General features: G+C 38.5%; 1 protein-coding gene across 9 annotated transcripts in view; it reads left to right on the forward strand.

The window, feature by feature from the left end:
- Positions 1 to 15,793, forward strand: part of PTBP3 (polypyrimidine tract binding protein 3) — a 61,888-nt gene that overhangs the window by 1,658 nt on the left and 44,437 nt on the right. For 5 of the 9 annotated variants that reach the window (XM_021380290.1, XM_021380289.1, XM_021380288.1 and 2 more), the window contains 2 exons: positions 5,485 to 5,608; positions 6,621 to 6,654. In XM_021380290.1, coding sequence (XP_021235965.1) covers positions 5,535 to 5,608; positions 6,621 to 6,654 — 108 coding nt within the window. In that variant the 5' untranslated portion in view covers positions 5,485 to 5,534. Of the gene's footprint in view, positions 1 to 643; positions 4,016 to 5,484; positions 5,609 to 6,620; positions 6,655 to 6,913; positions 7,007 to 15,793 lie in introns of those variants that run through there. The other 4 variants (XM_021380295.1, XM_021380296.1, XM_021380292.1 and 1 more) reach the window with 3 other exon arrangements.

Genomic DNA, 15,793 nt, shown 5'->3' on the forward strand with positions numbered 1-15,793 from the left:
TAGTAAAACCTTGTCATAATCTGTCTTGTATTTTGGTTGTTAAATACTTTCCAGAATAAGAAGAGTGATAGAATAAAATTGTACCTCTTTGGAACCTTTGGAAATTACTTACAGGGAGTAATTGTGTCCTGTTGGATGCAAAGGTTTCTTTGAATATCAAACTTAATTCTAGTGGGGATAAGAATACATTAAGTTAAAGAAAGAGGAAATGTTTTTGTTTGGATCAGGAAGCTTCTCTCCAACAGCAAGTTGAATGTGAGTCAGCACAGTGCCCTGGAGCCCAAAGGGCCAACCATGTCCTGGGGTGCATCAGGCCCAGCACTGCTAGTGGGTGAGGGAAGGGGTTGTCCCCTCTGCGCTGTGCGGCTTCACGTCCAGCACTGCGTGCGGGTTGGGTGCCGGTGTGAGAAGTACACCAAGCTATCAGAGCATCCAAAGACAAAGATGGAGAAGGGTCTGGAGGACAAGAGGTGCGAGGAGCGGCTGCGGCCCCCGGGTTTGCTCAGCCCAGAGCAGAGGAGCTGAGGGGAGGCCTCATGGCGGCTGCAGCTCTCACAGCGAATGGAGGGGCAGCGCTGAGCCCTGCTCTCTGTGACAGCGACAGGGCCCAAGGGAACAGGGAACGGCATGGAGCTGTGTCAGGGGTGGGGGGTTAGGGAAAGGCTAACCAGAGAGCGGTGTGCATGGCACAGCTCCCCAGGGCAGCGGGCACGGCCCCGAGCTGCCACAGCTCAGGGAGCATCTGGACAATACTCTCAGAGATAGGGTTTGCGTTTCGGGTGGTCCTGTGTGGAATCAGAGATTGGACTCGATGGTCCTTGTGAGTCCCTTCCAGCTCAGGTTGTTCTGTGCTTCTTTGATAGATCTCACTCTTTATGACAAAGCAATTGACTCTCTGTTTAATATTATTGCATTCGGAGGTAAATGTGATCCAAGTTAAAGTCATTTAAGTTGAAAGTCATTAGCAATGGTATAAGCTATAATTTTCTATTGACTGTTGATGGCAGGCATTGTGTGTACACGTACATTCTTGACTTTCTTGTGTTTTAGTAAGAGGAAAAAGTCAGGAATAGCAGTAAATAGAGAAACTGAATATCTATTTGCTAGTTAAATTCAGCCGCTCCATTATGAGATCAAACCTCCACATTTAACAGTGCTTCTGATTTATGTTGATACTGTTAAAGAGGCATATACATATAATTATCCCTAGATTTCACAAGTATTTAGGGGATTTATATTATATATTCTTCATATGACAGTAAAATGCAGGCTTTGTAATTCTAATATAACTCCTTCATTTATATCTGTTTCTAATGTAGTTTGAGTTATATGCTTAGGAAAAATGTACTAAACATACATTGGATGAAAACATCCCTCCATATGAGGATGCTGTTCACTGAACAAACTAACTTGCTTACTAATAACATCTAATACAATTGGAAGTATGAATTGTCTGATATCAGAAACATGAAAGAAGCATATTTTAAATCACTCACAGTTTCTTTGCCAGTTTTCAGAAGATCACTTGCATTATTTCATCTACAGTCAAGAAAACTGATCTGTTTTGGTGCCCTGTGGGGGGAGATCAGCAGTTGAGTATGAGACTCCTACCAGGGACTGTTTATCAATTTTCCCGCTGCACAGATGCTGCGCTAGAAGATGATTTACCTCTGAAAGTACTAAGTGGCAAGCGCAAGTGTGTGTTGACTGACTTGCTTATTAAACCCAGTATTGTATCAAAATGTGAAGGTGGGAGTTAGCTCTGCAATGAAAGTAAGCCTGTAGCCCTTCTAGGGAACAGTGTTTCATGGAATGTCACTTTTGCTTTCAGTTTTTCTCATGTTGACCACTGTATATCGTGTGTATTTTGAATTTCATTTTGTACTGGATAAGCTTTGAATTTGAGACTTTTTTTCCATTTCATTGTATGAAAGAAGAGCTCATCTTGTCAAATATGCAGCTGCAAGTTTTACATTGCAGAGGAAGGCAGCATTTTTGACAGTGTTGCAAGAGGACAGATGAAAAGGAAAGAGTATTTTGACTGTTCCTGTTGATAGCATTCTTCCTTGCTGTTGCCGTTTCCCATTTAACTAAGGCTGTTTAAACAGGACAGTTGCCAGAAGTGCAGCACCATCCTCAGCAGCTCGTTTTTGCACCGCGTCATGGCGCAGCACTTGTGTGTGTGTGTGGACTATGTGGTAAATTGTTCTGGTACCGAGATGCCACGCTGTTGATAGCTTCAGGGAAAGCTGTGAAAGTACATGGGTGGGGAATGGTATGGCTGGCTACTCTCACTGTAGCCTTGGATCAGCATAAAGTGACCAGGAAACCGCACCCTAAATTTCCAGTGATAGCCAATGAAATGAACACTCATATGATTCAACAATCTGACCATTATCTCTGCAATTAACTTTCTTAATCACACCATACTACAAGTAATTTAACTTGGTGTTGTTATTCATTAAAAGTCATGGTGTATTATAGTGGCATTTAAAGTCTGGGAGAAGACACTTCCTCAAAAGCGCATACCAGAAGCACAGGAATCAATATAATGCTTTCTTACATACATTCTAGTCATGTGGTTGACCCCACCAGATGCTCACACAATAATCCCTGCTGGGATCTTATTGCTGTAAACAAACATTACCAGCTCTTGGGAGCTAGATTGCTTTTACCATGGAAACAAGGGTGATCCATAGACAGCTCAACTGGCAGAAATCAAATCTTATGATTTCTTCTGGCTTGGGATCAGGTTGTGTGGAGAAATTGGGGACTTGGTAACCCTTTTCTTGAGTTTAGGGGCATGGTTGCTAGGGGTACAGTCGCATGTGAAAAGGACATGAAGCAACTTCCCTCTGTAACGAAGACCAGGCTGCTGCTGATTTGTTCTCCTGTATCTTGCAGTGATTTGATTGAGAGCATTGCTGCAACTTTGATTCTTGCTTTCTGTGTAGCTCCTAGACTCCAATACTTTTGAGGAGCATGGAGGATTCAGAGAATATTTATGGAAATGTCAGAGTGACAGTGTTTCTAGGGCTCATTTTGTGTAACCATGTGAACTAAGCTTCATTCATTATCAGACAGCAGACTGACATACACCTTCAAACTCTTAACCAGAACATGTTGTTCACTAGAAACACTTAGAATACAGTTTGCCAGTCAGCAAATTAAATGCACGTTGCCACAGTGACCCAAAGACCTCTGCAAATTAAATGAATATAGCATTTGAGGTGCGTGCTAGGTGACTTAGTTTAATCTGTAAATTATACATAATCCCTCTTGATTTTCATAGGTCTTATTTTTCTACCAAGCTTTTCTTAGCTTGATGAGGATTTTCTTTCTAGCTTCATTTCTCTGGAGCTTTTTGTTGTTCATATTTTTCCTTTTACTGCCTACTATAATGCATGTGTTTTCTTACTTTTTTTTAATGTCACTTCACTTCCTTTTATTTTTCAGTCTCTCTAATTTCTCTTTCTTCCTTCATGTATGCAGACAAGGTACTCATTCAGATCTTGTGTTACGAGAAGAATTACTTGAGCTTTACATCTGTTCATTCCCTCTTGTTTCAGTTACCTGTCCTTTCCTAAAACATCATCAGATTGGAATCTGTAGGGTTTCTTTGTTTATTTTGTTTTCAAGTTATTTGTTGCACAATATAATAAATTCGATATGGTAGAAACTGTAGTGCGAAACTTCCTCCATGGAAGCTTCTTGAACTCAAAAGTACATGATTTGTTAACTTTTCATTTGGCTTCTGTCAGTGCTGACAATCTTTCTGTATGATAGAAATTAGCAGAGGTACACAGAAGCTTGCTCTCCACGTAGAAGCGGTCAGTTTCAGAAGATAAGTATGAAATGCAGATATCCTTATTCTCTTGAACTTTTTAAAAATTTTTTTATGTTTTTTTTCCCTTGCTCTTTCTCCTCTGAACAACCAAATATTTATAGGGAAAGGATGCCGAAGAGTAACTGAAGATATACCCTGAAAAAATACAGATGTTGCCCAGTCTTATAGGTCCGTAACACTATTTAGCTTGTGCCCTAAAGGAGAGTCAGTGAAAATATACACTGCTTCCTGGTAAACAAAATAAATTGGTGTCTGTAATTCTATTTATTTGTTGTTTATATATTGTTTTTCTTTCCTAGGTGAAAAACAGCTATCTGTTCCTTCAGAAACGGAGTTGTCTTATCCATCATTAGTCTGGAAGTGTTACGTAGATCAGCCACTGCAGGCTGATCCTTTCTATCTGAAGAACACTGCTTTATCCAATAACATATGTTATTCAGTTTGTTGAAATAGAGCTTTTATATGTACAATGGCTCTCTTTTCTAAAAATAGGAAAATACATATGGAAGTAAAATTGAGTAGTTAAGAAGTGTAAAAGTAACTTGAAAGTAGTTCTTCCCTGTTAAGCCTTGTCTGCAGGATCACATGAAATACTTTGTTTGTCAAAGGGCCACACAGTAACAATAAAAGTAGATTCCACAGTGCTCTGGAATCACTAAGGAACAAGATTGGATTCCTTGGGAATTTTTATTTTGTGAATTTTATTTTGAAGCCATGAGGGTTTGTTTTTTGCTTTTTTTTTTTTTTGTATAAAGTAGATGTTATTAATGCACACTTGTGACAAGCATTGTTTGGACTATTGTGAACAGTATTCTCTTGGAAGAGCTCTTTGTAGTGGTACTAGTCACTGTTTCAGTATGTGCCTTAAAATATATGGAGGGATACTCATAATACATAGCAGGAAATAAGCAAGGTCTCAGTAGGATCCAGTGTTCTCAAAAAATGCCATCTGAAGCCCAGATTAAAACTGTTGTAGTGTAATGAGTGTTAATAACTTGATGTTTAACTAAAGCAATCTAATTTAACACTGTAGGCTGCTCAAAGGTGGTAACTCATTTAATTATCAGTGTAAACATCTAGAATGTTAACATGCTCTATGGATTTAAGTAGGAGTAGAATTCAGAAATAGTTTTTCTTATCAGAATCGGGTCTGTCCCCCCCCTCTCAAAAGGAAGTCACAATTTACAGTAAGATGACTTCAATATTACAGGTAAATCACTTCAGTATACCTTGTTCAGGAAAAATGATTATTTTGCAGACAAACTCATGTATTCCATTCAGGGTTTCAAGAGATGAGGGCTGTTAGAGGATGTGTTAATGTGAGGTAAAACTGAAGGGAAAGCTGCATTCTGTATGAATGATGATATTTGCGGGGAGGAGATGACAGAGGGAGAGGAGCTTGTTACTACATACTGAAAAGATACAGGATTCATTTCTACAAAAGATGTAGGCTTTATGGGAATAGGGAAAAATGTAAACTGTGATAGAGTTTCATTAATGCTGTGTGTTCTCACGTGTCTGTAGACAATCTGAGAGAATTATTTTGTCCTCATTTATATAATTAATACACTGTTACCAAAGCCTTGTTCTGAAAGATGATTCTAGCAGTTGCTATTCTATTGTACTTTTTCCAACAGGTGAAACAGACTTGGGCTGAGGAAGAAAGACTACTGCATGTGAAAGTGTCATGCAGGAAGAAATGATAAGTGAGGATGAAACAAGGCAGACAACAAAGCAGACCAGAGAAAAAGGTCAAGAAGAGTGGGTATCATAGATGTGACTGTGTTTTGCCAGCGTACAACACTATTCTCCTAGCAAATCTTAAGCAATAACTTAAAATTCAGCTCGTTTATGAGAGTATTATTCTCTGTTGTTAATCTTGATGCAAATCTTTCTTGTAGCTTTTTCATGTGATGCTTAATTTACGTGATGCACGTAACTGTGCAGACTTTTGTTACTTTCCAGCAGCTTGATTTCAAGTGTGCAATTCTTAAAGTTTTTAAATCCTTCAATTGTATGATTGTTTGAGAATATGAATCTTCATTAAATATATATATGTGGCATTTTTTTCTGGAGAGGAGCTCAAAATGTGAATCCAAAAATTGAAAACTCAATAAGACGAACCATCCAAAATGTGTCTTTGGAGTGTTGTGATCAAGTTGAGAATAGAATTAGTTTTATGTTCTTGGACAATTTTATCATTCTGAAGTAGTTTAATGCTTTTAAATTGAATGATCGCTCGAAGGGCAAATCTTTTTGGTAATTTTGTATGAATTCATAGTTTATTTTTTTGATGTATGGGAAGGGAGATTGGTGGTGGTGTTGTGGGTATTTTTTTTCCCCAAGTATGCTAGTTGTGAGTGAAGTTTGGTATATTGTTTAGCCTTGCAAAACAATAGAAACAGTAACTGAAATGGGTGTCCTTCATCCTATAAGGTATACCTGTTGATAAATACCTGGAATCCTGTTCGTGCTTTCTTTTTGTTTCCACAAGGAACTATTCTTAAAAATTGATGGTAAAAAGGGTGTGGTTTATATAGAAATTTTGCAGAAGTTTGGCTAATTGCTACTGTGATCCAGACTGTCAGATGTTGTTTTTTTTCTCCATACTGTACATTGTTAAACCATTTCCTTTGCAAGAGAAAAAAAGATCCACAGCTCATCACAGTTTTACTTTTGTAGCTGTGTTTTCCTCCTTTAGCCTATTTACCATTATGTTTGCAATAATTTGTCCTCTAACATCTTTCATTTTCTCTCATTTTTTTTTATGCAGCCTTGTAACAGATGTTTCTGCTGTTGGTTTTAAGGTATGAATCATTTTTCATCTTTTCCTGTACACTTGTTCCTTCTTTTAGTATGGAATAGTAAAACACTTGGGGTTGGCAGGGACCTAAAATATAATCAAGGTTCAAACCCCAGTGCTGTCAGAATAAAATGCATCTTATTTTTACTGATACTTCATTGGTAGTTACAAGTCTCTTGTATTAGTTCTGCTTCCCCTAACCTTATTTTTCTGAATTTTAATCCTTCATAATAATATAAAGTGGATGGTCCAGTAATGACACTTCTATACTTCAGAAATGTAAGAGTTTGTTCTGACCAAATGGAAAACAGATGGCTTGCTGGTCGTTTACGTAGAATACAGTTTGTTTACATCATGTAAGTATCTTCAGACTTGTGCATACTGAAGTGTAAAATACAGAAAAACTATACATGGTACGACATCGTACAGGTACATTTGTGGTGTGAAAAAGTATTAAGCTTAAGGAAATGAGGTTCTCACTGTACGGAATTTCATTCTCTGTAGTGTTTATTTACAGATGCACTCACACATTCAATTCCTTTTAAAGAATTAGGATGAAAATTCTAGGAAGGATTGTGCTGAGTATCGCATTTGTTATTTAAAGAAGGAATATATTTGAAAGGAATCTACCAAAGTAACTTTCTCTTCGAACAGAAGGCCTGTTTGAACTTGTTGGGAGAACTGTAATTTTCATCTTAACATATTTAAGTGTTAAGTAGGAGGCATTCATCTTTTTTGCTAGTAAATTTGTATTTAAACTATCAGAAAACAACGTTACTGAGAATTGTAAGCCAATGGTAGTGCTACAAATAAAAGCTGTCTTGTTTTTTATGCACAGCAGAGCTTCTGCGTCGTGGTGCCTGCTTGGTCTCTGCAGCATTCAAAATTATACGTGGATTTTTGTCCTTTAGGATGAATTTAAAGCCTTCCTACCAACTGAAAGTATTTCATGTCTAAAGGGTAAAAATACATGTTTTAGATAGGTTATAGAAATTATCACACTAATTTCACAGCTCTTGATAATGGCACGTTAAAGATTGCTTTGATTGATGATAGTTCATATTTTGTTCATTCTTGTCCATTGCAAGTGACTTAATTAGATGAGCAGTCTAAGCATTATACTCTAGAGAGAAGAACTTAGATGAGAAGAAGAGCCTCTGTGATAGTGAAACTTTACAAAGTTAGGCATAGCCAGCAAGTTGAGGGAGGTGATTCTCCCCCTCTGCTCTGCTCCCATGGGAGCCCACCTGGAGTACTGCCCAGTGACCTGCTACGTCCGTCAATGAGCAGCAGCTCACAGAGGTCTACCAACCAGTAAAGATCAAACAATCTGGAAGACGCTCTCTCCCCAAACTTTACCCAATTCATACTGAAGGGAAGAGGAACAATGCTGTCCTTAGGATTCCTGGCCTGGGAGGGCCTCTGGAACATATGGCATCAAGCTTGCATGTTTGGACCCAACATGCTCAGTATGTTGCACCTGGCACTCACTACTGCTTTCAGGAGGAGAATTAGGGAAAAATGTTTTTCTGTGACTTTGTAATGCTCCTTGCATTAATAATCACTCTTTTGCAGTGAGGGAAAAGGAGGTCACATTACTCCACATTAATCTAATTATTGCATAATAATTACTGCCATGTTTAGTCTATCCTGATATAACCCATGACATTAATAAAAAAAGCCGGAGTCAGAAGTGGGGTCTGAAGGGCTTGGATTTTGAGAAGAGGGCTGTACAGAGTAGTGCTGTCTAATGTCCACAATGCTGAGACTGCTTAGTGCACCCTGGTTAGCTTTCACAGCGTAGTCTTTGGGAGAGAGGAATTTGAGTGCTTAGAGGGAGGGGTATGGCAGGAAGTACACTTCAGTACTTCTACCTGAAATGTTTTAATTGTGTATGTTAACTCATATATAATAACACTAACAACTGTTCAGTGTCAGAACTGAGTATAGCATAACACTAATTCCTACTTATCCTGTGTTTTATTACCAACATTTTGAAACACAGCATAAAACAGTAAAACATGGATTTTTTTTTTTTACCCCATCCTAGAAATGTTTTCAGTTATAACTGAGCGATTCCCAGTATACAGTGAGTGTAGCAAATCCTTACACTGCCTGGGCCATTCTTGCTATGACATGGCTTCCTGGTGGAGGAGAGGAGCAGCTAAGAGCTTGTTTTACTTAAGGAGCATTTTGAAGAAATAGGGGTCAGTGTTGCTGCAGATCCTGCTTAGACTGGCATAAAAGCTGAAAAGTCACAAAAAAAATACTAGTGATGGGAGAAACTGAAACCCTGTTACTCTTAAATAATGATCTAAAGACTAATTTTAAAGGAACAGTGGAAGATGAACTCGTCTATCGTAATGCTGGGGTGCATGTGCCACTAGCTTGTAATCATAGAATATCCCAAGGTGGAAGGGACCCACAAGGACCATCGAGTCCAACCCCTGGCTCCAAACAAGGGCACCTAAAATTCAAACCATATGTCTGAAAGCATTGTCCAAATGCCCCCTGAGCTCTGGCAGCTTGGGGCTGTGCCCACTGCCTTGGGGAGCTGTGCCATGCCCACCACCCTCTGGGGCTGAACCCTTCCCTACCCCCTCGCCCCTCCCCTGACGCAGCTCCGTGTTGTTCCCTCAGGTCCTGTTGCTGTCACAGAGAGCAGAGCTCAGTGCTGCTCCTCCACTCGCTGTGAGAGCTGCAGCCGCCATGAGGCCTCCCCTCAGCTCCTCTGCTCTGGGCTGAGCAAACCCAGGGGCCTCAGCACACCTCTTCATTCACCCCATTGTCATACTGTTGGCAGCACTTGTAACCTTAGTTATTGCTGTTGTAGTCCTGTGTGTTAAAATCTGGAGGCTGTTGCAGAGCATCATTTATGTTTTAAGTAAGCTCCCACTACATATTATCAGGTGAATTAGAGTCATGTAGTTGTTAAGCAGTGGTGGAACATGCCTTGGTATACCGAGCTGATGTGACCCAAGTACCTTCATTGATGTTGGAGGCCTGCAAGTTTGGCCTGTGTTATAGCAATATGCAGTTGTTCTAGCTAACTCTGTGGTTCTCCCTAACAGGCAGGTATTATGGAAAAGGGCGTTCACTTGGTAGAGATAGCAGAACTGAAATCATAACAGCAGTATGTGCCCAGTAACTCACTGCACATACGACAGCTCAGAACTGTTTGCTAGCTGATAAAGAACAACCTGGAAGATGCTTTCCACCTTATAAATGTCTCATCTACCTCAGCCTGAAAGGGTGAGGCAGAACTGTACTTTCAGGGATACCTGGCTTTCAAGACATCCAAGAGCACCTGGGGTCATGCTCAGGTGGCTATAGATTTCACACTCATTGCCTTGCAACTTCTCATACCCACCACTCCTTTTTCCAATGAAGTGGAGAGAACCCCTTTTCTATAACTTTCTGATGATTCTCACATTAATGATTACTCTTTTACAGAAGGGATAAAAAGACAAATACTTGATATAGGTCTAAGTTGTTGTGCAATAATTAATGCATTTATTCTGTCCTGATCAAAAGCATGGCATCATAGAACTTTAAGTCTATGTTTTATAAAGCTGAAATTCTTAATACTTTTCTCTAAACCTATGTGTTACCATCTGCATTTTTAAGGTATGATTCTTTGTAGATATTTTGAAAGTTGCGTTAGCATTCTGGAGAGGGAAGAAGTGTGATTACCGTGAAAAATAATTTGGCTTTTGTTAAAACGATTACTTACAATTATTGTAGGCTTGAAATTGCATTTTATTAAAATAAGGAGATAAATATGCCTGTATTATGTAAACAGGCAAGGCATTGTCTATTAACACTGTCTCAGTGCTGTGATCAGCAGCACAGAGTCTAGTTGGAGGTCTGTAGCTAGCACTGTTCCCCAGGGATCGTAACTGTGCCCAGTCTTGTTCAGCATCTTCATCAGTGGTCTGGGTCAAGGGATAGAGTGCACTATCAGCAACTTTGCTGATGTTACGAAGCTGGGAGGAGAGGCTGGTACACCGGAGGAACCTTAGGAGGTTCAACAAGGAGCTACACTTGGAAGGGAGTAACTGCACATATCAGTACAAGTTAGGGGCTGACCTGGCTGGAAAGGAGCTCTACAGAGAAGGAGTTGGGTGTCCTGTTCCACAGCAGGTTGAGCATGAGCAATCAGCGGGTCCTTGTGGCCAAGAATGCCAATGGTGTCTGGGACTAAATGATCTCCAGAGGTCCTTTCCAACTCCTATGATTCTTTGATTTTCTGACTTTGTGCATATCCTTGTATCCTCTAGTCCTAAAATCTGTTTCACAAAGCCAAAAAGAAAAAGGAACGTTTCAGGGATGTCTGTCCCAGAAATGTAAAGATCTGTTATCTGAATCTTAATCCATTTTTTCAGCCATTTTTTTTGTAGGCTTACTGCCATAAGCTTTTGGAACGCAGTTTAGAGGGCAGTGAATGTTATTTAGGTCAAGACTCCTTGTCTACAGATGAGTTGTTTTAAATATGGTTGGCATTTTTGCTTCTTCCTTTACTTAGGTACTGATCTTTATTGTGTGGCTATGATGGATACACTATATTTCCACATTTGCTGTGTTTAACGTGTTTATATCTCTAACATTTTAGTCTTATTTTTAGATGTGTGTCTGTCTATGTAGTTCTGGGGAGAGTACTTTGAGAAAATATTGCTGTATGCTTGTTTTCTTCTGAAGGTCTGTCCCAGGCACTCTTAGCAAGTGTCAGAGATAGGATTCTGTGCCATGTGAACTTTTGGACTGTCACATTCTCAGTTTACATAGGAATGGCAATGCTGTTCAACTAGACAAATACTTCAAGTGCTCCTTAGTTAAATAACAACTTTCAAATCTGTTGAATGTATGTCAGTCAAACTGGATTTCCTTCAGCAGATTTTTTTCCAACAATAATTTTATTTTAGCGTGATCACTTGATTGCTTCTTTTGATGAGACTGTCCAGTTCTGGGATTACATTCTAGCTTTTGGTGAAGTGACATGCTAATTCATAAAAGTGCATGATGCGTGGAGAGTCTATAAGCACATCTGAATTTGAGCCTAGCACGAGTAAGTTATGCTAAAGTTGGAAAATTTAGAGAGTATAAGTGTGAAAAACTGAGCTGGCAAGCTCAGTATACAAACCTGTATATGTAAGCAAAATTGTGAATTCAGAACCCAGTGAGATAAACTGTTTCAAAACTCAGGCTTGATATAGAACAAGTGAAGGTGCATTCATTAGATGTCGTGTGTGAGTTATAAAACTTTGCCAAACTGGACTTGGTAGTCACGATACTAACTGTGAAACCTGTCTCTCTGTTACTGATATTTTCCTCCTGGAAAAGTCATAATGGAAAAGTACACACAAGTTTATGTAGTGTAGATGCAAGGCAGATCATGAGAGGCTGAAGCCTAGCATTAGCATTTCTGGTGAAGTCCCATTAATACCACAGTGTCTTGTCTGCATCTAAATTTTTAATTTGGATGGTGCTAGTATTCCTGTGAATAACAGTGCAGTTTTAGCAGGACAAAAGGAGTCTCATTAAATAATAAAAAGAAAGAGACATATAAGCGTTGCAAATACTACAGTTGTTAAACTCTCCTTGGAAGAAAGATTTTAGAAGAATATTGTTTGACTGTAAGTATCTCTTGCTAAGTGAAAAATAAATATTAGTTACTGAATTTTAATAAGTACTTGCTGCCTCTAATATGGAATATACTGCATACATTCTGACCTCTTTATTATTAAATCTGAAGCAATCTAGACAAAATTGCCTCCCCTTTGCGTGGCTGCTTAGGCTGGCCTTTGCAGAATGTTGCTAATCATGATACGCTTTCAGGAATGCCCTTCAGCACTTTTACTGATGCTGATGAAGTGAAGTCTCATTCAGATCTCTTCTGTTTCCCTGACCTCCAGATGCAGCTCATCTGAACATGGAGCAGATTGAGTATTACTTAAAGGAGGAGGAAACAACCTTATTTTTATTTACAAAATTGCTTTCCAGCTTGGCCTGTTGAATTTGATTGCCAAGATGAAGCAAAATAGAGGGAAAGCAAAAGATTCAATAAGCTACTTATTCACCTTTGTGGCAATAAGCTGTTAATTCAGCTGGGATGCACTGTGCCATCAGATATGCAGACACAGCTCTGTGATTCTGTTGCAGAGATGATAATGAGTTATTTTTTTTATTCAATTAGCTTGTCCTTTTGACAAACAGTGGAGAAATAGTATGGAGTATGTGGGAAGAGAACCCTAAGCTGGTCTTTCTGTCGAAGACTCTGCATCAGAAAATTTAGCTCTGGTGTCAATATGGATAAATTTCTGTTATCTGAGTTAATTGTTAGGTTTCAGTTCAATTAGTGGTCTTGGTTGTGTCCTAATTTGATCTGATCTTCTGAGTCTTCTAAGAATATGGGAAAATAACGTTGTTAGATATAGGTTTTCTTGGTACTTATACGTAGTATTTTCAACACATTTTCAAGACCAGATTCTAGTACTAAGTGAATCAAACTACTAGTATGCCTTGTCCCATTCTGTCCCAAAAACTGAAAACAGCAGTTCACTTTCTCAGGAAAATATTTTAACAAGGAGCCGAATTGTATTCCTTAATGTTGAAGATGACATGGGCAAGCTGTCTTTAGAACAGAGAAGAAATGCACAGTATTATGTTTAGAAGAGCTAATATTTGTGCTTAGCTGAAACAATGATTGAATTGCTGTCAGTTTTAGTACTTTTCATTACTGGGTCCTTGAATAGTGCTAGACAAAGGTTTGAGAGGGGTCAAGCAGGCTAACTGACTTTTTAGTTCTTCCTGAGCTAATTGCTTAATGAAAAGTCATGGTACTTATATCTAACGAATATTTAGTTGCCTTTTTATTTTTGGGAGAAGGGAAGAAAAGAATTTTTAGAATCTGTTCTAAGATGGCAAGTGGAGAAAATATGCTCAAATCATATTTAGGACAGGAGGATGAGGTCCTTTGATTTCACTTTTTTTTCACTCTGTTATTGTAATTAGTAAGTACAGTAGAAAAAGTGTTCAGTTAAATACAACCTTTGAGTGTTTCAAAAATCAAATACCTTGATTTCTGGTTTCCACTACAGTAGTCAGGGGCAAACATGAATATAGAATGGCTATGGTGAAACTGACTGTATGCAAAAAGTTGAAAATGGCTGATGTATGACTTCAGTGTTTTAACTGACAAAGTTGCTTTTTCTTTATTTCATCCCCTGTATATATAATCAGAGTATGTGTTATTTCGAGTTTGAGATTTCTTAATTTATTTTTGTTGAAGTCTGAGAAGGTTTTATGACTTAAATGATGTCCTATCTCAAAGACAAGGAGTTAGTTCTGTACTAGAATTGCACCATGACTCTATTTCAATTCAAAGCTTCTACAGAGGATGCATTTTAAATTTTTAAAGTATTTAAACTGTGTCAAGGCAAATATTTTAAATGGAAAGACTGTGACTTGTGTTGCCAGGTAGCTATGGGAGCAAAAGTTGCTGTTCAATATGTTTGCCATTATGGATGATCTGAGGATGTATGTGCAAGAACAGTTGGATTCCTCATTTTCATCCTTGCAATTCTAAGGTATATCCCTAGTTTCAAATGATTTTAAGTTAGCAGATTGTCACTACACCTTGTAGTTTCTGACTTCATTTGTTGAGAGAATATTGATTTAATAGTGTGAGATACAGTGTATTAATAAGATGTGAACTTGAATATACAGTAAAATTGTATGACCTGTACAAAATAATTTTCCTCTCAGAGCTTAGACCTGGGCAAACTGTTTCTCTACTTGGTCCAGAGTCTGTTAACAATTTAAGTGATATAAACTATGTAGGATTCCTTTATGTAAAATACAGTTGGTGCTTTCCAAGAAAAGTTCATTGGCATGTTTTCTACTTCTGGAGCTCTAGCCATTGTCATAAATGCACTGGGAGTTAACAGTTCAGCAAGTTATGATTCTTACTGATCATAGTGCTGTTATTAATAATTATGCTGTCAGGTGTGAGTACAATGTAGACCCAGATGTAGTACCTTCAGTTTCTCTGTATATTGGTTTAGTTTGGGGTGATAGGTTAAAAACGTTGCAGAGTACCTGTCTTTAGATAATAATAAACTCAATTTTGATTCAGTAGAAGTGTTATTTGTATGTATGTAGAAATAAATGAATAAAAACTATTTGCAGGGTTAACTTCTGGAAATCTGACAAACATCTCAAATGCAATAATGGCAGCCTCACCAAATATTTTAAGTAGGCCTGCACACTGAAGAATTGTGGAAAATGGAAGGAAAAAAATGTTATATGTTTAGACTTAAGAGGACCTAGCTATATTTGGTGTGCTTTGGGAAAGGAGCAACAGTTTGTGCTCTTGAGTGGAATCACTGTAGATTTTTACAACTTGAATTTACTTTTGTTTCTCATAGAGCAGAAAACGCAAGTTGGAGTTAATAGTAAAAGCAGACAGCAGTTGAAGTTTTATCCCAGGTTGCTTGCTTTATCTGATGTAAAGCTCATCCCATTGTCACCCATACAGTTTTCAGATGTGGATGCCCCGTCCATGGAGGTGCTCAAGGCCAGGTTGGATGAGGCCCTGGGCAGCCTGATCTGATGGGTGACAACCAGCAACCAGAAGAGGGCTGAAACTATATGGGCTTTTAGGTCCCTTCCAACCCAACCATTGTGTGGTTCTATGATAATTACAACTGCATTCCGGTCTGAGGAAGGGAGTAACTGATTTTACAATATTGCAGTTTGTTTTATTATTTTTTAAGCCAAAAATAAAGGATGATACTTATATTCACTACAAAAATATTTATCTGATTTTAAAAATGCCATTTATAATTTTCTTAATTTTGATACGCAATAATAGAATATTTACTAAGAAGTTTGTTGCTGATGTAGCACTACTGGCAATCTGAGCAGCACTTCTTTGAGGTTAATTTGACAGCAGTAACCCTGAAGTATTCTACAGTGCAGGAACAATTCAGTGGTGTTCTGTAGTCTAATCTGTTAATCACACTAGCTTCATTTTCCTGGTAAGCAGAGGAAAATTAAAGGCATGTGGAAGGAAGGCAGCAACAGCACTTAAAAACAGCAGGTCACAACATCTTAACTTCAATGTTTTAATAATCAAAAATAAG

This window comes from Numida meleagris, chromosome Z (genome assembly GCF_002078875.1).
Source record: "Numida meleagris isolate 19003 breed g44 Domestic line chromosome Z, NumMel1.0, whole genome shotgun sequence".
NCBI lineage: Eukaryota > Metazoa > Chordata > Aves > Galliformes > Numididae > Numida > Numida meleagris.